Source organism: Sorex fumeus, unplaced genomic scaffold (assembly GCF_029834395.1).
Source record: "Sorex fumeus unplaced genomic scaffold, SorFum_2.1 ptg000061l, whole genome shotgun sequence".
Classification (NCBI taxonomy): domain Eukaryota; kingdom Metazoa; phylum Chordata; class Mammalia; order Eulipotyphla; family Soricidae; genus Sorex; species Sorex fumeus.
The window spans coordinates 18,887,257-18,909,913 of NW_026606118.1; the positions used below are offsets into that span (position 1 = coordinate 18,887,257).

The 22,657-nt window shown below is 38.4% G+C and overlaps 1 protein-coding gene across 1 annotated transcript in view; it reads left to right on the forward strand.

The window, feature by feature from the left end:
• Positions 1-18,727, forward strand: part of SHPRH (SNF2 histone linker PHD RING helicase) — a 79,357-nt gene extending 60,630 nt beyond the window's left edge. The window contains exons 25-29 of the mRNA XM_056126373.1: positions 6,905-6,997; positions 8,301-8,387; positions 9,043-9,221; positions 13,362-13,442; positions 14,813-18,727. Coding sequence (XP_055982348.1) covers positions 6,905-6,997; positions 8,301-8,387; positions 9,043-9,221; positions 13,362-13,442; positions 14,813-14,921 — 549 coding nt within the window. The 3' untranslated portion in view covers positions 14,922-18,727. The remainder of the gene's footprint in view (positions 1-6,904; positions 6,998-8,300; positions 8,388-9,042; positions 9,222-13,361; positions 13,443-14,812) is intronic.
• Positions 18,728-22,657: the final 3,930 nt, after the last annotated feature.

Consider the following 22,657-nt stretch of genomic DNA (forward strand, 5'->3'; position numbering starts at 1 on the left):
TCTTGCCCCATTCCTAGAAATTTTTACTCATTGGATCTAAGTATCTGCATTTTTTGCAACAAATTCATTGACAATAGATAGGTGTCTAGCCTCGTAGTAAAGAAAACAAATAATCCTTATAAACATTAACCGGTAAATTGGGAAAACAATTTGCATTTTCGTTTAAAAAGAAAAACAACTACCAATTCCTATTCACTGACCAAATTACGGTAGCTTCCATTGTGTTTCGGAACTGTTTGCAATCTCCTGTTGAAGTTAGCAGCTTGTAATCAACAATGCAACAGACACTTCTAAATCAAACTAAAAATAATTTTATGATATTACTGCATTGCAAACTTAAGACATGGGGGAATTTCTGTTAAATTGTGGAAAGAAAATTGTTTATCAGATGGAGACTTAGTTCTGCATCCCTGACAACTAGGCAGTGCTTAGCATATAAGAAGTACTTCGTAGCAGATAGGTGGGTCGATGGTTAAATGTATTCATTGGTGGGTGGGAGGTTGGTCAGATAGAGAATAGTTGAATAGTATTTGCATGTAATATCCCTACATCCTTTGGTTCCAAATAAATTATTACTTATTGACTTTTTTTTTTTTTTCACTTGCCAGCTTACCTATTTGAGATCACTGTTTTAAAGAACAGGGTGATTCTTTTGTGACCTACTATATGTTAAACTTTCCATTGTCTAGGTATAGTTTTCACTGATCATTATTCAAGTAATGTGAGTACTTAAAAGAACCCAGCCATTGTCCTAGACAGGTGCTTGAAAAGTGTTTCTGCTTCTGAAAACCAATTATATAAGCAGCATAACTGTACTAAATTTTGTCTCTCACCACCAGCATGGGTTTTAACATGTTGAACAGGTGCAGACAAAAATAAAATAATGTTAACTGATCTTACTCAGCTGAAACTTTGGACAGCAGAGGCATATTTCTTTTTTAAAAAGGATAATCCACAATGGAAGTACTGTAAAAGTAGGAGAATAGTAAGACAGGAAATTAATTTCTCTGGAATGAACAATAGGAAATAGTCATTATTTGTAGCTTATAAACTCTACGAAGAACTAAAATAATGCATAGAGTATCACTAATATCGATTGGCCTTATTATATAATTACTAATAGAGAACATCTCTAAATTAGGGAGAGAGAAGAGCTATAAACTTGTGAAAATTCATCTTCAAAGTGATGTTCCTCAGTTGGATAAAACTTTTTTTTAAAAGTTTTGAGTCTGGAGACCTTTTATTATATTTTTGAAAGATTGCAAAACAATTCATATAATAACTGGAATATTTAAATGTTCTCTATGCCCTGCTTCAGACCTTGTATGATTTTTGTTGATTAAATTCCATGCAAGAAAATAGAAGGTCTTCATAAAGATCACTTATAAGGCGGTTTTGTTTTTGAGGGTTTTTTAAAGAACTTTCTGTTTTCTCTATTGTTATCTATGAAGCACTTGGCTGCCTACTCCAGGGGAAACCAGAGAGGTACTGAGTTGATCTCAGTGGGAGCACTTAGTGTACCTCCCTTTCTTGTTTCCTTGTTGACTTTAGAGAGAACTTAGGCCTCAAAGAGAATAATCAGGGAGGTACAGTCAGGAGAAGGGGCTGGCAATGTCTCTACTCCCACACTAGGCCTTGGGTTATTGGTTTGTAGAAATCTGAGTAAAAACCACACATTCATCACAAAAGCAAAGTTAAATAAATTTCTGGAAAGTTGAAGAGTCTTATCAAAAAGGACAGAACTTAAGATGAGGACAGAGCAGTTTTGTGTTATTTCTTTTCCCATGAACTTTATCTTCGTATCTATTGATTCAGCTGTACAGTAAGTTAAGTTGAACTGAAGCTTCCAGTTTATCTTTCTTGAGAATATTCACGGTCACGGTCCTCCCGTTGATCATTGATTTGCTCGAGCGGGCCCAGTAATGTCTCCATTGGAGACTTTGTTGTTACTGTGTTTGGCATATCGAATACGTCACGGGGAGCTTGCCAGGCTCTGCCTTGTGGGTGAGATCCTCTCGGTAGCTTGCCGGGCTCTCCGAGAGGGGCGGAGGAATCAAACTCAGGTCGGCCATGTTGGCTGCGTGCAAGGCAAACGCCCTACCGCTGTGCTATCGCTCTAGCCCTGAGAACATTCAGATTCCATTAATCGTCAGCATAAGGATAAATAATCCTTACATTTTTCTTCTATGTTTTCTAGCCTTTTTAAAGATCTTTTCTAACCATATACACACACACACACACACACACACCCCAAATCCACCCCCTTCTTTCAGTTTTAATAGCACAGCGGGTAGGGCGTTCGCCTTACAAGCGGCCAACATGGCCGACCCGAGTTCGATTCCTCCGCCCCTCTCGGAGAGCCCGGCAAGCTACCTAGAGTATTCGATATGCCAGACACAGTAACAACAAAGTCTCCAATGGAGACGTTACTGGGCCCGCTCGAGCAAATCGACGATCAACGGGAGGGCCTTTACCTTTACCTTTACCTTTTAATGTTGGTTTTTAGAAGTAATGACCACCATTGGGGCTGGAGCAGTAGCACAGCAGGTAGGGGCGCTTGCCTTGCACGCAGCCACCAGGGATAATTCCTGAGTGCAGAACCAGGAGTAACCCCTGTGCATCCCCAGTGTGACCCAAAAAGCAGAAAAAAAAAAAAGTAATGACCACATGGAATAATCCTCTTAGAAACTAGCATATTTCACCCCAATTTATCGGAGAGTGAAACATTGAAAAGAGCATATACAAACCACAACACCCTAAAGGAAAGAGAGCAAAGGGAAATGTCCTGCCACAAAGGTGAGGCGGGGTGGGGGTGGGAGGGCTGCTGGGATCATTGGTGGTGGAGAATGGGCACTGGTGGAGGGACGGGTACTTGATCATTGTCTAACTGAAACCCAAGCATGAAAGTTTCTAAGTCTACAACTATATCTCATGTTATTTCACTAATAAAAAAAAAAAGAAAGGAGCATGTAGTGTGCATGGTGCACATTAAGATGGTAAAATAATGCAGTAAGTTAATCATTTCTTAGCCAGATTTGTAGTATTAACCCTTTATTTTCATATTTTCTCTATATTCTATAACAGGTATTAACATGTGGCCTTTGTAATAATTGAGTGTATCTTTTCATCTTGATATATTCAATAATACTTGTCACTGGGGCGTATAAGTTGTGCGTTTTAATTACTTTAACACCATGGTATACCAAGTTGTTCGTTGTACAGTTGTTTCAGGCATTCAGTGTCCCAGCACCAGTCGTACCACCATTATGACCTTCCTTCCACCAATGTCCCCAGTTTCCTACCCACCTTCCCAGGCTACCCCATTAGCATGCACAAATTTACTTCATATTGCTTGTTACACAAAGGCAAATGGAATTATTTTTTTAAAAAAAACGGATCAATAAAAGTCAGTTTGTGATCATTGTTATTATGTCTCACAATGGTGTTGCTTAAGTCTTTGAGGATTTACTGGGCTGGTTGGTGCTAGTTCAGCCTTCTGTGTTAATTTTTTCCGCTCATAGAGTTTATTGGTCTACACAATTTTACCATCAGATTTACTGTAGTCCTACTGGGCTGATAATACTCTGAAATTTGGAGGTGTTGCACAGTCATATATGCAGCCAAGTGCTTCATGAACTTGGCGCTAGAAGGATTTGCTGGCTTGGCCGCGTGAGGGTCAGTTGTGGAGCTGGACTGCTTCTTTGTGAGAGGGTGTCTGGTGTGTTTGGACTGCTGTCCCTTTGGGCAGAAAGGGGGCCTGCCTCGCCCCATTCCAAGAAAACCTAGAGCTTTCAGCCCTGACTGGTCTACTTGAAATTCAGAGGCACTAAATTTTTATTGAATAATTAAGTAAATGACTTGAATAATCACATCAAATGATAGGGGAAAATGCGGAGGAAAATTTGCCCTATCTCTGTTCACTTTCATTGACTTTGCTCTTGTAAACACAGTAGGATCTTATCTGTATTATTAGGAACTTTTCCTTTGCATTTGGAAGTAAAAAGGCAATAGGTGGAAGGACAGCATTCACAAGGAAGAGCTTAATGTTATAGGAATCTGTTTTAATGATTATAAATAAAACCTAGAGTTTGCCAACTTTATTAACCTCGCATTTAAAGGTTAGATGAAAAATTGGAATGAGGTAGTACAGCCCTCTTGTTGACTTATTTTAACTCTGGAGCCAGTGATTTTATTATATAATACCTAATAAAATTTGCGCAGAGCCTGCTTTGTGTTAGATCAAAATCCCTTGTGTTTTCCGACTTAGTCACTCTCCCTAGAGAAGTGAGAAATAATTATAAACAAGGCTTGATTACCTTTTTTCATTGATCATTCTGAATATTAAGAAATGGGATTTGTTTTATTATTATTATTATTATTTGTGTTATTATTATAACACCGTGACTTACCAGGTTGTTCGTAATACAGTTTCAGGCATTTTTTATTTCAACCTTTCTTACTGTTTTACTTAGAAATCTTGGAATTAAGAGGCCTAAGTGTAAATATTAATACATGTTTAAAAATACCATTTACAACGGGTCATATTAGGTATGAGGTGATATAAAAGTAAAATAATTTGTTCTTTGTTTTCAGAAAACATCAACTACTGAGTGACAAGTATATTATACTGAAATGTGTTGTAATATATGAAATTACACCCACCAACTGCCCCCAGCGCCATGTTATCTCATCAATGGTCAAGACCCAAAGACTATAAAACCCAACTCCCAGGGGCTGGAGCGATAGCACAGCGAGCGGGTAGGGCGTTTGCCTTGCATGCAGCCAACATGGCTGACCTAGGTTCGATTCCCAGCATCCCATATGGTCCCCCGAGCACTGCCAGAAGTAATTCCTGAGTGCATGAGCCAGGAGCAACCCCTGAGCAACGCCGGGTGTGACCCAAAAAGCAAAAAAAAAAAAAAAAAAAAAAAAAAAAACCCAGCTCCCAGAAGTGCGCAGTTTCTTATTATCTAGTTCATACTCTTGGAGAACCCGGCAGTCTACCAAGAGTATCCTGCCCGCATGACAGAGTCTGGCAAACTCCCCGTGGCATATTTGATATGCCAAAACCCAGTAAACAATGATGGGTCTCATTCCCCTGACCCTGAAAGAGCCTCAAATGTGGCACTTTTTCAGGGCTAGGACGAAGGAGACATTATTCGTCCCTGCTCGAGGAATTCAATGAACAAAGGGATGAGAGTGATACAGTGATACACTGGCATAATCCATCCCATTCCTTCACTATATTGAAATAGTTAAGGAGAAAACCATCCTTTCCCCCAATAAAATTGCTCATACTTTCCTTATGAAACGTTTTAAATGTCAATTACAGAAAAGTCTAGTAGTATCTTAATCCAAATGGTATTCAGCTAACTATAGCACAGTCCTCCCATTGTTCATCGAATTGCTCAAACAGGCACCAGTAATGTCATGTCAGCCGCTTGTAAGGCAAATGCCTTACCCACTGTGCTATCACTCCATCTAACTATATAAAAAAAAATTCCTTTGATTTCCATTTGTTGAGTCCTCATGAATCAGTATTTAAATCTTGGTGAATATTTGGTCTACCTCTCTAGGGATGATCATGTGGTTTTTATATTTCCTTTTATTAATGTGGTTAATTGATTTATGTATATTGAGCGGTTCTTGCATCCATAAAGTTGGTCTCTTTACTTTTAAAGTATATTGATTTTTTCTCTTCATTTCTGACCCAATTTATCAGAGTTTTCTGTAATAAATGTGTTCAGTGTGGGGGTGTGTGTGTGTGTGTGTGTGTGTGTGTGTGTGTGTAGTAACAATTGAAATAATAACTTAGGGTCATTGAAATGTATTTGTCATCAAGAGCGTTGAGATGGTGATGGTGGTATGTTCCCAAGCAGCGCTCTGGGAGCACCACCAGCAGTTCTTAGCACACTGGGCCAGCAGTTGAATGCAAGGGAAGAGAAGCATCTTAACAAATTGATCTAGTTTAAGAATTTGTGTTTGTTGATTTTCCTCTTATGTATGGTCAAACAAAGAATCACACAAATATATGGAGCACCCACTGCTTTCGCCACTGCTCTTACTACTCTCGGTACCCACTTTCTGTCCATCTAGAAGAAAAGGGGTGTTTGGGTCATAGGTTTCCCCATGAGACATGCAGCCAAGCTAAGCTTTGGGTCTCTAGACTTGTTGAAAATAACCACACTGCAACCAGGTGATTCTGAACTGTGGCATTTGGAAGGGATCATTCAGGACTAGCACCAACTGATGAAAAGATGTGGTTAGAGTTTGGAGCGTAGCCAATGATTTTAAAAGGCTGTTGTTTTCTTTTTACCTATAAATAAGAAATGGTTTGGTAAGTAAGAGCTTGAGGGTCATCCTAGTATTTCAGTTGAAAATGCTTTTGGAAGTGAAATCTTTCAGGGAACAAGGGTTTTTCTGAGTAACTAATCACGTTATATTATCTTCCGGTTTTCTCTTATTGTAGATGATTTTGCTCTTAGGATATATATAAACCATAAAAGGAGTTTATTTGGGGCTGGAGCGATAGCACAGCGGGTAGGGCATTTGCCTTGCATGTGGCAGACCCGGGTTCGATTTCCAGCATCCCATATGGTCCCCTGAGCACCGCCAGGAGTGATTCCTGAGTGCAGAGCCAGTAGTAACCCTTGCACTCCTGGGTGTGGCCCAAAAAGCAAAAACGGGGGGGAAAGGACTTTATTTAACTTTCTATTAAATATTATCAAAAACCTATATTAAAAAATGAATGTAAACTTTGGACTGGATTTTATTAAGAGAACTTGGCAAGGGGACCTCAGTATAGTTTTTCATGTACATGGTTTGTTATTAAGTATCTTGTACTCTTTCTATTGTCAAACAGATTTCATTTAGTAGTAATATGTATTCTACTTTGTATTTAAAGGGTAGTCATTCTACAAAAGTGGAGGCCGTGGTCAGAACTCTGATGAGAATCCAGCGTAGAGACCCAGGGGCTAAAGCACTTGTTTTCTCAACGGTATCGTCTACATTTTTATTCTCACTATTCCTAAGATCAACTCATTGTCGCTAATCAATTTGTATCTGAAAACTAATTTTAATGTATATCACAATGTAATTAAAATTTAGAATTTCATGTTAGACTCCTTTCTATGTCTGTATAGTATTTTTGTGTTTCGTTTCACTTTTAGTAGATGTGCTGCTGAAGCGAGCACAAATTATTTTTGGTTTTGGGCCACACTCAGGGCTTACCCTTGGCTCTGTGCTCAGGGATTGCTCCTAGTGGTGCTCTGGAGACAAAATGTGGTACCAGAGTTCAAACTGGGTCAGATGCATAAAAGGCAAGTTCGTGCCTGGTGTGCTATCTCTCCAGCACCAGTGAAACTATTTTTAGAAAAATTTCATGCTGCTCCACAGAACAATACCTTTAGATACATCTCGCATTTCTAAACCAATTTTATTTATGGATTTTCTTCCGTTAATATGTTTAAAATGGGGTCTGGGGTGAGAGTCCAGCGGATATGGTGTTTGCTTTGTGGCCAACCTGGGATCAACCAACCCTAGCATCCCATACAATTCCTGAACACCGACAGCAGTACAGAGCTTGGAGTAACTCCTGAGTAGTGCTGAATGTGGCCCCCCCAAAAAAAAAATTTTTTTTTTCTTTAATGGGAATTTCTAACCTTAATATCTTATTTCACAAATGAAATTGTTTTTACAGTAGTGGGTAAAAATTAGTTTTTGTGTTCTTTTTTTATACTTCTGCCTAAAGTCTTATTTTTAATTTGACACCATATTTACAAAGTTGTTCATAATAGAACTGTTTCAGGCATACGAAGTTGCAACACCAGTCACACCTCCAGTATCTTGGGGTTCTGACATCCCCTAGCCTGACCTGTTGGCAGGTATATTACAAAATCGTTTCATATTGCTTGCTCCAACAAAACTTCAAAAAGTGGCAGATGGAATTATCAGAAGATAAACCAACAAGTCAGTTTGTGGTGACTAATTCCTATACAATTAAACCTAGACTGGAGCAATAGCACAGCGGGTAGGGCTTTTGCCTTGCATGCGGCTGACCCGGGTTCAAATCCTCCATCCCTCTCAGAGAGCCCAGCAGGCTACCGAGAGTATCCCGCCTGCATGGCAGAGCCCCACAAGCTCCTCATGGCGTATTCGATATGCCAAACACAGTAACAACAAGTCTCACAATGGAGACGTTATTTATTTGTCTTAGTTACAAAAGTAATTTTGGTTTAGTCCTTTTACGAATCTAACATAAAAAACTGAGTAATTTTTTGGTATTGTTTTATGTGTTTTAGTGGCAAGACGTATTAGATATTATTTCAAAAGCTCTCACTGACAACGACATGGAATTTGCACTTATCAGTCGTGTTAAAACATTCCAGGTATGTCTCAAAGATAATAATTGGTGTTTTTTGGTAGTCAATTCAGTTGTTTATTAAAACTACTATAACTAGTGTTCTTATACTTATAAATTATAAAAACAGGGTTTCAGTTTTTTATTATAAAATTCACACAAAGTGAAAAAAATACTTTATTTACACTCATAGCGAGATCGTTTTATTATTATATTAATGTAAGAAAGATGCTTTATGCTGCTGGATTAAATTCTAATGATACTGCATCAAGGAAAACTGCATATGATCAAATTGTCACTACATCACATTCAGAACAATGACATTAACATAAAAGACAATACATACACACAATGTACAGCACACACATGCTCATAAACTAAAAAGATTCATGTCTCGCATTCTGTTTTTTTCTAGAAGTTCAATTAGTTTTGATTTTTGTGTTATCACATATGTCTTACACGTCTTCGCTAAGTCTATACTGTAAAAAACAAGGTAACATACACAACATTTCATAAATCAAGATGCAACAGGTTTACTTCTAAAATTGATAATTACATTCCATTTTCTTAGTTACCACCTTTCGCAATAAACTACAGCATTAGGGATCTTTAAATGAGCTTATACAATACTGCTTTTATTTTTAACTAATCCAACTAAATTCAAATTCACTTTTTTTTTTTAGGAGAATCTCTCGGCATTTAAACATGACCCTGAAATCAATATTTTGCTGCTGCCCCTGCACACAGGATCTAATGGATTAACCATTATTGAGGCAACTCATGTTCTTTTGGTGGAGCCTATATTGAACCCTGCCCATGAGCTGCAGGCCATAGGGAGGGTACACCGAATTGGACAAACAAAGTAAGGGTGAAAATTAACATCAGCTATATTTGCTTCATTGTTACAAATCATTTCAATCTAATTGTGTTCATTATGTACTGTGTTTAATTATTTCCTAATTTAAAATGCTTAAGACAGTTTGAAACTGAAGGTATCCATAGTGACTTAATTGATTTTAACTGTAATCAAGTAGGCTGTGTTTCAAAGTCTGCTTTATATAAACAAATAGCTCCTTTTAAAATTTCTTATCCTGGGGGCTGGCGCGATAGCACAGCAGGTAGCGCGTTTGCCTTGCACACGGCCAACCTGGGTTCGATTCCCAGCATCCCATATGGTCCCCTGAGCACCGCCAGGAGTAATTCCTGAGTGCAGAGCCAGAAGTAACCCCTGTGCATTGCCGGGTGTGACCCAAAAAAGCATAAATAAATAAATAAATAAAATAAGATAAAATTTCTTACCCTTAGTGGGGCTGGAGCAATAGCACGGGGTAGGGTGTTTGCCTTACACGCGGCTGACCCAGATTCAATTCCCAGCATCCCATATGGTCCCCTGAGCACTGCCAGGGGTAATTTCTGAGTGCAGAGTCAGGAGTAACCCCTGTGCATCTTCGGGTGTGACCCAAAAAGCAAAAAATAATAATAAAATTTCTTACCCTTAGATAAGATAACCAGCCCTCTAGGTCCACTCAAAGAGCTCATAAGATATAGATGCATTTACATACACAAACTTGGTAGTGGATATTTCATGGTATGTACTAATTTTGTTCAAATATCAGAAAGAATAGTTATCCTTCATAAGACAGATACATTGCCTACTAGATGTGAGATACCTTGAATGTTTTGGGATATACATATGTCTGTACTTAAGCACTCAGTAAAAATTGGTATTTGTCAAACATTCTGCTAGAGTCTGATACTCAAATTGTTTAAGATGTAATCTATTCACTAAGTAGTTCGGGAACTTGTTGAAGTAGACAGTACAAAAATAAAATAGCAGTACCGTGGTTCCAAAAGATGGGCATGGTCCCTTGTTGCCCTATTAGGTAAGGATGAAGACATCATTAGGAAGAGCCTTGAATAAGTAATTATTTTCAACTGTACTAGAAAAAGAAGTACAGAGGCAGAAACACATGAGGAGATAAACAATATGATACATCGAAGAGCAAATGATCCTTCCATTTTCATCAGGGAACAAAGTTCACCATAAAACATTAGCAAAATAGGACGAATAAATAATTATTGTAAAGTACTATCAAGTCATTCTGAGCATGACTTTTAATCTATTATCTGCTTGTCCATCAAGAAATGCAGCACAGGCAAGCATCGTCAGAACACTGCAGACTCATTACCTGGTTGATTTGAATTAATTTTTGTGTTGTACATTTAGAAACCTTTAGCTATACCAAATTTTTTTGCAGCCCCCTTATTTCATTTTAGTTCAAAGCCCACAGTTTTAAAAAGCTAAGATTTTAAACACAGTTGGGAATTTAGGTGTGGGGGAGTTGTCTTATGTTTCTAAGCATTCATTTTTGTGTCCTTGATATTTTCTAAAGGATTTCAAATGTAAAATTATGGTCTGAAAAGACCATTCAGCACTACCCAGACATCCTATTCTTTCTAGTAAATAGATTTATTTAATTTCTGAGGGTACTCTCTTGAGACTTCTGTATCTTCCTCCCACTGATGATAATCTTACCTCACACAGAAAAACAGAACAGTCAGATTACAAGTACCTCATCTTTCCATCACCAGTTTGAACAGTCTACTTGCATGCTTCATTCAGTACACCTCTCTTGAATTCTTGTTTGCTAAAAACCTTTCTAGGTACTTGAGATGGAGCTTAGATTGTAGTGTTAAGAAGGTGGTTAGATAGTAAACGATGAACATAAAGCAGAATATACATACTGCTAAGACCAGGGGAAAGAGAGGGTTAAAAGTGTAGGTGACAGTGCAGGAAGGCGTTTGAGGTCTTGTGGTAACGTCTAAACACAGACTTCAAAGATAGAAGTCATGCATATACAACATTCCAGTAGATAATACAGCCAAGTCAAAGGCCTTACATCACAAGTATGCCTGCAATGTCTAAGGAAGACCAGGGTGTCAGGAGTTACTGAAGAAAATTATTCAGAAAAAGAGAAGCAGGACATGAAGTCAGTGAATTTGGTGAAGGGCAGTTATATAGTCTTCTGGGCTGCAGAGAACTTGACCTTCACAGCGTGTGAGGTGATGCTTTGAGAACAGGAAGTGACATGATCTAACTTGGGTTTTGAAGGAGAGTGAATTTCATGTTTGATTTTATGACAAAGGTAAGCGGAAGAGAGGGGCAAAGGGACCAGTTAAAAGATGACCTTAAAGTGACAGTAACTTGAGCAGGTTGAGTACCTTATTCAAGGTTACACAGCTGGTAGAAGTAGAGGCATTTTTCAGAACCAGCCATAGTGCCTCTACACGCTGCACTGCTAAAAATCCTAAATCCTCTGGCAGGAGTGAGGATTTTAGGAGTTTTGCTCCGGAGAGCAAAGGAAGCGAGTAGGATCCAAAGGTTTGCTGTTTTCCCTTTCAGTGTTGGAGAAATAATAGACAGATGATTCAGGAAGAAAAGTTAGTGGAGCCAGTGTGGGTAAGGAAGAGTCTGATACCCCCAGGTGAGCCTGGTTTTGTGCAGGATCATGGATATTTCATTTGTAGTAACAGGCAGAAAGACACCTTTCATTTCAGTGAAAGAACATTTCTTTGACCTCAGTGGAAGTTCCGCCATCTGGTTCTGAACTCTGTGCCATCATATTCAAGCTTCTTCCTCTTACAATATGTGACTATAGAAATGTGTTTTGATGTTATCTTTTTAATCTCCATACCACTGAAATTAGACTCATCTATGATCTTACAGATTCTCACCATTGTATCCTAGGCTTTCGTGTCCCTGTGTTCTGTGTCCCATAGTCATCCACCCACCCACCCACCCATAAGCTGTTCCAGTGCCATAGATTTGCACACCGTGTAACCATTTATATTTTGATGCACTTCAAGTGCATGTCTCTTATGCTCCTTTCTCAGCTCTGTGAATGTGGTTCTCTTGACAAGTAATTGTGGACTATACCCTTTGGGTGCCTGTCTAACAGGTTACTTTCACAGAGGCAGAAGCTTTCTTTTCTGCATCTTTCCCACCAGTCCATGGTGTAATGCTCCTTCATCATCTGTGGTTTCTCAGGCCAGAAATCTAAGACTGGTCCATGTTTCTTTGCAAGGCCTAACATTCAAACCATCGTTTTCATCTTGTCAGCTATACTTTTAAAAGAATCTTTTGAAAAGTGCCTGAGGTAGGCAGGGGTGGGGGGTGATGGCTTTGTACCCATCAGTCAGGTTTTAACTCACCTCTGCTTTCTCCTGGGGGGCCTTGGTGCTGGGTAATGTACACTGGTGGAGGCATGGATGTTGGAACACTGTGGGACTGAAACCTTATCATCAACAGCCTTGTAAGGGTCAATTCAATAAAAAAGTAAAAGTTAATTGAATTTTAAATAAGAAAAATAGCAAATGCTTCTCTTCGTGGGAGCAAGTAAAAGAAAAAAAATAAAAAGGATCTTTTGATTAATGTACTTAGGCCCACTGATCTAACCCTAATCCACTTTTTGTTGAACCATAGCTGACCTTCTTAACTAGCGTCTCTGCTTTCTCTTTGGCTGCCTAGCAGTTTATGTTTTGCATAGTAATCAGTGGAGTCTCTGAAGTAGATCAGCTATAAAGCAGATCAGGAATAAAACTTGCTGGTGGCTTTGCATTATATCCACAACAAACTCTGAGAATCCTGTGGTGTTCTGCAAGCCTCTGTGATCTGGTCCCAGTATTCTTCCTGTTTCTCTTTATTCTGGGGCTTTGTACCCATCAGTCAGGTTTTAACTCACCTCTGCTTTCTCCTGGCTTTAGCCGGACATGATATCTTGATTGATTGATTGATTGATTATGTCTTCCCTTATTAGAAAACTAGTTCATTGAGACTAAGCAATTTCTTTCATTCGTCACTGTCTCACCCTTACCCCATTCCATCAGTTGGTTTTATTCATTTCACAATGGGTACCAGTTAACTGATGAATGTAACATGCAACAGGTGAAATCTGATTTGTTTGAAGAATTTTTAAACTTACCATTGTTCCATGCCTTCTAGACCAACTATTGTACACAGATTCTTAATTAAAGCAACAATAGAAGAAAGAATGCAGGCAATGCTGAAAACTGCTGAGAAAAGGTAGGTAACAATTAGTTACAAGTCAGTGGCAGTCATTTCCTTATTTTCCTACAGGTGTGTTTAATTTGAAATTTTCTTAGGTCACCGTAAGATAAAATGCACAGTTCTTAGAAAGTATGGTATGAGATCTTACTTAATCTCATTGTTATACAATGAATGTTTTAGATGTTACAATTTTTACTTTAAAATTTTAAACTAGGGACCTGACAGTAATAAAGCAGATAGGGCCTTGCATGCAGTCAACCTGGGTTCCAACACTTGCATTCCATATGGTCCCCCAAGCACCCTCAGCAGTAATTCCTGAGTCCAGAGCCAGGAGTAACCCCTGAGCACTGTAGCACTGTCCTCCCTGTTGTTCATCAATTTGCTTGAGTGGGCACCAGTAACATCTTCATTGTGAGGCTTTTTACAATCACCACCAGTACTGATTCTTGAGTGCAAAGTAAGCCCTGCACACTGCCAGGTGTGGTCCAAAAACAAAAAAAAAAAGACATTCCTTAATTGTTCATGCAATATTATTGTGCATGTAGCAAACAGTTGGAATCAGAAATTTCTTTCCATTTTGTGGTTTGTGGTAAAAATGCTGCCACAAGGGTTTTCTTGCCTCAGACATGAAAGCATTTTTTGATGTTGTTTTCACATGTAATAGAAAGTGATTGAATTTTAATTTTTTAATTAAATTGCAATTACTTCTTTTAACAAGAAGTTAACTTCACATAAGAAGGTAATTTGTGAAGTAAGAGCCTTTGTAGCAGTTAGTAGGTAACTTAGTTTCTTTGATTAATTGTACAAAGAAAAAACATTTTATGACAGTGCCTGAAAGCAATTTTGACAAAATATAATTGTTTCCCAGTTAAAAGGTTTTTCTTTTTTTAAAAGGGTACAAACTTGCAGGCTATCGAATGTAGCCTGCCCACAGGGCAGAGTCTGGCAAACTCCCTGTGGCGTACCAAATATGCCAAATACCAGTAACAATGATGGGTCTCATTCTCCTAAAGAGCCTTGAATATAATCTCAGGGCTAGGATGAAAGAGACGTTACTGGGGCCTGCTCGAGGCAATCGACAAATGAAATGAAATGAAAAAGGGTACAAAAACTTAGGAAGAAGTAGTTTATTACATTATAAAAAAATAGGGACTACATTAATAGTACAGCATGTGGGGTGCTTGCCTTACACATGGTCTGCCTGGGTTCAGTCCCCAGCCATGTCATCCCCTGAGCATCACCGGGTATAGCCCAAAAAAAACAGAAAAGAGAAAATATAGTGATCTTAAGTATATTTTACTAAAAACTAGAAGCATATAAGACATAGACACTAATTTATCTTGGGGGATTTATTTCTGACTATTATCTCTTGGAAAATTCTGCAGTCATAAAAAATCAGCAGTGAAGAATACAGAGGCGTCTGTCTTGACCGTGGCTGACCTGGCAGACCTGTTTACCAAAGAGACCGAAGATCTGGATCTGGATCTTGACTGAAGTACCCTTAACTCAATCCACACAGTTAAATGTATTTTTAAAAGTTTCATAGCTGTAGATCAAAGCTTAAGTTTAAAAATGTCATGGATGTCAGTAAATACTGTTCTCCGTATTTTTGAGTTTTAAAATTATCCTAATAGTTACTGAATCCTTTTTAGTGTGCTGTTTCCAAAAGCTCTCCTAAGATTTTTTATTTTGCACTCCTAATAAAACATTTATTTTTGTTCCAAAGAAAATATCTGGTGAGGGAAATGAGAGGTAATGTGTGTTTGAAGTAAGATCACTTTTGAAAAGAATTGGACTAAGAGAGAAACTAGTTTCTAGTTTTATATGTCCTGGTATATTCAACCAACCTAGGTCTCATTTTTGGAAATACTTCAGTCTCTTTAACCAATGGTTTTGTCATTATCTTGTTTCAGTATTAAATAAGTGGTAAATTATATTAACTCTGTAAGTTTAAACTATAACTGCATACTTACTAATTTTATGGTAACATGATTCCTAATAAGAGTATTAGGTGATTATTTTCTGTCGCTTCTAAAAATCAAAATGCTAAACATTTCATATTTCATATGTTAAGTAATGTCAGTATCAGCGGTTATCTCAGTAGCATTTCAAGTGTATCAATATTTACCTTTAACTTACATCTATTTTATGGTTGATGTATCTGTAAATACTGTGATTTTTGTAATTTAAGCTTTTATCATAACATGGCGATATGGCAGGTTTTTTTTAAACTGTTCTTTTACTTATATCTTCTACTCTTTTTCTTTCCCATGTTTTTGTATAAATTAAACATTTCATGACTTATCTAAATATTTTATAGAGTTTGTTGTTTTATCCTCTAGTGCTTCTCTCAAGGACTAGTTTGTTGATCTTTGGAACCAGAGAAGGTCATATTAACATAAGCAAATAGTTGCAAGTGATACCATTTCTTCTTCTATGAAGAATTAATAGACTTAAATTGCTAGTTCAGGAGTAGCTTATTATATCCTTGTGTTCTTGTTTTGTTTCCTTTGAGTCTTCAGTTTTAAACGACCCTCAGGACTCATTAGCTCCTACTTAGCTGCCCAGAAAACTGTAATAGAAATATCCCCGGGATCACATTTGTCCGTGAGGCTTTGGTGCTTAGTTAAGGTGCATTTTCTTATTCTAGGTTTGTAGGGTGATATCGTTCAATTGAAGAAAACACACACATTTTTGGTGCTTATTCTTCAGTTGAAAGATGATGTGTTCTGATTCTTTTGTATAAAATTAAAGACAATTATTATTTTTATAGCTCTTTGCATATTATGAAGAGCTTTCCTGTGCATTCGTGTGTATGGTTGACCCATGATTCCTGTAAAGCTCATGCAATGAGTCTCATTCCTGTTTTTGAAGTTTAGAAATCTTAAAGACACGTAACAAGTCAACAGTGGCGCCCACATCCTCTATATCTAAATCTTGTGTTCATTCACAAAATCAAATGTGATGCCGAGGTTCAGAAGGCCAACAGTGGTTATAATTTAATTTTCTTTTTAAACTAATTTCAGGAATAAAATGTGATGTTTTCAATTTTATAAAAGGAATAAAGCATAAATTGGAGAAAAATTGCTCTCATTTATTTATACCATCAATTATATATTTTAGAGGAAATTTAAATTGGGAGATTGGTTAAACTTCTGAGCTGCAGTGTACTTTTTTGCTGGAGGCGTTGGGTGAGTAGTTGATGATTCAACAAATGCTGTCAAATGTTAAAAGCAAGGGTTTTAAACCTTTCTAAACCTGTAGGCAGGTACCAGTGCATAAATCCCATGATTGTGAAGCACTGAGTTAAGCAGCCAGTAGTGAAAAGCTACTAGTTTAGACAGGAGAATTCCATATTTATAGGCATTTGCAGCTTCTCCCCTTCTGTTTATGATCTCGACAGAACGATCTGTGCGTTTAATTTTAGTCCCAGACCTTCGTGCCACTTTAAAAATGACAAAAGTTCCTTACGTGATAATGCACCTTGTAAATACTTTTATAATCAATCCAGTACTTATCACAGTGCTTAGAGATTGAATTTAGCAATGCAAGGTTGTTCTCGGTCCAGGCTGTCAAGCTAGACTTCCAAGGAGACTGAGGAAGAAGTAACGTTTTTAATCTCTTGCTTTCATTTCCTAATTCTCCCAGGATTTAGTGTGCTCACGTGCTTTCTTTTTTATCTAAAGTCACGTTTGAGTTGTCACAGAAAACACCTGTGATAAAGCCCTCGGGCTTGGCAAAACGGAGTAAAAACTGCCCTCCAATTTTTCTTCGCATGAGCAAAATGCAGTAACAATGCTGTCAAAATTTTTAACTGTCATACTAATTATCAAAAGGAAATGTCATTAAAATGGTACAGTATAACCAATGCATTTTAATCTGGTTTGTTCTAATAAAGGAATTTCAATGTTCACTAATACTTTTTTCAAAATGGAATTAACTGTATTTTGTAAAAATTTACAACATCTGTGTAACTGTTACATTTTGAAGCCCACATAGAATGCTATCACATCTAAGGCCGGAATAAGTACCTCTTGCAAACTTTAAAGGAAGAATAGTAGGTACTGAGCACTGCCTCTGAGTTATAGAACAGATAATTCTACGTACAAAATATGTATTTCATCACATAATCATCATACCCTGTTTTTACTTTCAGTCTAAAAATGTATTTATTGCCTTTCATTGCATAATTGTAGACAGGTTAGTGATTATTTTTCCGTAATACTGGCATGGTTCTTTTCTAAAAGCTTCACATAATGGTTGCATCCCACTTTGGTGGGAAGGGGACAGGATTGGCATAAAATCCGTAAGAACTATGTAAGACTTGGCAGGGACCAAAGTTGCTATCGCTGAGCTTCCCTTGTCTTTGGTCAGCCTTCCAGGGACATGCCTTTCTTCTCTTTGAAGATCCCACACTATCCCGCGAGTCCTATTTCAGTATTTATTACCAGTGACTCTCAGACTGATTTCCTTTGTTGAACCTAACTCTGCTATATTGAAACATACTTGTTTCATATTTTGTTCTCTAGCTTGGGCTTTTTTTGCTTTTTTTCCCTTGCAAGAAGAAAATAAAATGTAGCCTCTGTATAATGATTCTTTGTATAGGTGATGATTGTTCTAAAATTGTTCGGTAGCATGTTTTTCTTCCTGCCTATCAGTGACCAACCCCTTTCTTAAAGTTCTTTCTCTCCAAACCTCTTTCTTTGTCTTTCAGTAAACCTGAATTTACATTCTCCCCCTTCTAAGAATCCAGCTGAGCAGCAGTTTTGCCCAAGGACAGATTTTCCTGTGGGATCTTTTTTGAAATGTGTCTTGTATGCCAGCACAGTTCTGATCACTGACCCCTTCAGTGCCTTAAGGAGCAAATATTTGTGCCCAGATTTTATTAGAAATCTAGTTTCTCCTCACTCTATTAATAATTTACTTTGGGGTATATCTACTGAAATCACCCACATTTTATTTCCTTTCGAGACCAGTTATTTTAAATTCACGTCATCTCAATACTTAGAACTAAAAAGGCAACGTCACACCACTTCCATCTCCCACTGGCTTATGATCAAGTGCCACATCAACGCTCTTGTGTTTTCTTTCAGACGCCTCGTAAATATTTTCATTGAGAGCATTTTTCCCTGTTGATCTTGTCGTGTATATTTTCCTTTGACTCTAGTAGACCAACATCTTCCTTGGTAAATGCAGACCTGTTTTTAAAAGGAATGTATTTTAGTATATTAGTGCCTGATCTTGCTTTGTTGTATTCAGAATGTTTATAAATAATTAGCTATTAAACTGTTAAAGCATTATTGTAGAGTGCTGTGTTTTTGTTTGAAACCTCCTTAAAGCATTTTGCTCTTTTAATTTTGTAACTAATAATGAAGTTATCAGTTCTAGCCCACAACTGACCTTTTCTATTCTACATTCACATTCTGTGTCCCAGCATATGATGTGCTTTACATGTTGTTAATAGTGGCTAAATCACGCAAGCATCTAATGTATGCAGTGAATTAAAGGGTGATCTTTTATGCATATAGCAAAAGATAAACAAGTTTGCTTCTTAAGTGGCCTAGTCTTTCAAGATTAAGGTAAAGCTCCTCACTAAGTAAGCCACTTTTTAATAATTCTGTTCTTTTTTTTTCCCCCTTTTCTTTTTGGATCTTTGGTTTTGAAACTCGAGCGGGCCCAGTAACGTCTCCATTGGAGATTTTGTTGTTACTGTGTTTGGCATATCGAATACATCACGGGTGGCTTTCCAGGCTCTGCCGTGTGGGTGAGATACTCTCGGTAGATTGCCGGGCTCTCCAAGAGGGGTGGAGGAATCGAACTCGGGTCGGCCATGTTGGCTGCGTGCAAGGCAAACGCCCTACCACTGTGCTATTGCTCTAGCCCTGTTTTGAAACTATGCTTAGGTATTTGACTGTAGCTTATTTACTGTTATGTAAAGGAGTACTTAGAACATCACCCTTGTGAACTAGAATCGGCAGGCTCCTAACGGAAGAACGGCCTTCTCAGAACACTTTCATTGAGGAACCACCTCCTAATTGTATGCAGGTTGCAGTTTTCTGGAGAGAGTTCACTCTAACAGCCCAAACTAACATCTTTATAGACAGAAGTTGTTTTGGGTTGTCAATAGTTCCAATGCATGTTAATAGATTCCACAGACCCAAAGCTTTGACATCCACTGCCATAGCTTTTTTTTTTCTCTGTGGGAGTTTGAAGGCTGGTCTCTGGTGGTTATGTCCACAGAAACAGCACAACAATGACCCCTGCTTATTCTCTGGCTGCATGAGGTTCGTGTAAGTAGCAGACCTGAATGCAGAGCAGAAGGTGTCACCGCAGCCATCTCAGCAGCAAGTTTTTAATTGTCTTCTATTATCTGTCAGGAACTCAAAGTTTTTTATTATCAGTACAGCAGCAAGAGTATATGCAATTAGTGTATGTATTGGTGGACTTCAGGGCAGTTTAATTTTGCAAATTAACTGTTTAGACATTTTTTAATGGTTGAGAATGCATATAGCAGCTTTTTTTTTCTTTTTTTTTTTTTAACTTTTGACTATGTGTATTAGGGCTGGAGCAGTAGCACAGCGGGTAAGGCATTTGCCTTGCACGTGGCCGACCTGGGTTCAATTCCTCCGTCCCTCTTGGAGAGCCCGGCAAGCTACCTGTGGCATACTTGATATGCCAAACATAGTAACAACAAGTCTCACAATGGAGATGTTACTGGACCTGCTAGAGCAAATCGATGAACGACGGGAGGATAGTGCTACAGTGCTCTATGTATTGAGATACCAGGATTTATAATGTCATTTATTGTACTTTTCAATGGATACATAATTCCATCACCCTCTTTTCTCTACCAGTGTCCCTAATGCCCCTCCAACCCAGTCACACATACCCTTAAAGCTCAGTTTAATAGACAAAATCTGTAGTTTCTTTGGCTTTGGTCATTTGTTCTTTATATCCCATATATGGGTGTAATTTTTTTTTATTGTGGAGGAGGTGATATCTGCATACAAAGACGAAGAAAGTTAAGTTGAAATGCCACAAAATTGTAAATCCTTAAATTGATTTTTTTAATTTAACTCTTTCTGAGTATAAATTGAAGACAACATGATTAGTTCTATTTAATGCATGTTAAATATGCAATTTAGTAAAAATGAGAGAAAATCTTAAGGCGAAAAAAACCCAAATAGTGATATCAAAGTACAAATGTGTGCTTTACTCTAACAAGGGAATATTTTTTATGCTACCACATTTAAATAGCTTTATATTATTTCTTCACATTCATACTCCAAATGCCTAAACAAAAAAGTTGCACAGAAGAAAATGAGACTGTTTGACATATCACTGTGTCCTTTAGTGACCTCTAGTGCAGTATGTATACATCCCATAAAGTCAAGGAGGTCTAAAAAGAAGATGTTGGAAATAGGATTATAAAAGAAACATCTGCTATGAAGATTGCCTTTAGCACTTTTATTCCCATCCATAAATAATGTGGGTGGATGTCACAATGTTAAGTGGGTGTGGAGGCTTTTCATATTATTAAGAAAGAGATAGAGTGAAAAATTGTTGAAACTGGGTTAGAGAGGATAGTTGGTGAGGTGTCTTGCACGTGGCAGGCTCTGTCCATCCCTGGCACCATATATGGTCACCTGAGCACATCCAAGAGTAAGCCCTGAACAACTCAGGATGTAGTCAGGAAAAAAAAAAAAAAAAAACAAGGATTGCCTGACCTGACATGTCTGAGGGGAAGAAATTAGTCACTGTTCTATTGAAAGTGAAGGAGGGACTGATAACATCTAGCAGGGCTTTGATTGTCCACAAGAAAGGAGTTTTGCAATGCAAAATGGGCCCTCAAAGGAGATGATGAAATTGTATCTGAAAAACTTTAAGAAAAGGAAAGGATATTTTTAGGTGCAGGTGAACTCCAGGTTCTTTTTTAAGTCTAGTTAAATAACTGGAATAACTAGTTAAATAACAGATTTCCCATCTTCGAATTTTTTTTTCTCTCTTCCCAAATGCATAGTGTTAACTTCAGAATCTCTAGCAAAGTAGATCACAAGTCCAAATAATTGAAGCTGCTCTTTCCTGTTCTCCAAAATTAGAAAACACGACCAGAAAGCTCGTTCAAGGTTAAACAGGTACTTCCCCTTGCGTATAGCTAGCCGTCCCAAGCAGTCCCAGGAGTGATCCCTGATCATAGAGCCAGGAGAAAGCCCCGAGTACCAGAGTATGGCCCAACCTCCCATCCCCCACCCATTCAGTATCCATAAATAGTGCCTTTGGAAGAAAGTGAACAGAACTTTTGGAAAGGGATTTATCAAGGATTTCAATGAACTCGGTCAAAAAGGCACTGCCTTTATTGGGCTCTTAGTAAGTGGCTGATTTCACTGGTTGTATTAAATACAGTTCAGAGTGGAGTTGTATGTGCTGCTAAAACATCTGCACAGTTTCTGCCATCCGAGCCAGAGAAATAGTTCAAGGCTCAAGGCGCCTGCCTTCAGAGCTGACCCCAGTTGAATCTGGAGCACACATCCCCACCTCCACCATTGGCAGGTGTAGTCCTGCGGGTCATCTGGGTAATTCCTGGCACTGCATGGTTGATTGCCAGGAACCACAGACTCTGACACTGAACCTATGGCACCCTCACCTCGAGCACCACTTGGGAACCCCCTTCCCCACAAAAATCCTGCCCCCCCAGAGGCCTAGCTAAAGTCACGTAATGCAACATCTCAAAACTGCACTGCTCTTGTATCTTTTTTTTCTTTTTTTGGGAGGGTAACACCCGACGATGCTCAGGTGTGATGATGCCCCAGCCCCATCTTTCATTTTTAAGAGTAAGGCGCGGTTTTATTCTTACTCCTGTTTTCGGTATCAAACAACATTATACAAACCTGATTAGCTTTTCATTAGAGCTCCAAAAATTATTTAATATTGCCTAAAGCTGTTGCTTTCTTCGGGACTCTTATGGCTCAACTGTCAAAAGGTGGCTCTGGGGCTGGAGCAATCGTACAGTGGGTAGGGCATTTTCCTTGCACACGGCCGACCCAGGTTCGATTCCCGGCATCCCATATGGTCCACCGAGCACCACCAGGAGTAATTTCTGAGTGCAGAGCCAGGAGTAACCCCTGTGCATTTCCAGGTGTGACCCAAAAAGCCAAAAGAAAAAAAAAGGTGGCTCTGCCCGGAAACCACGAGGCATCTCCTTTGGCAGTCAGAAGAGATCTGATAGAAAG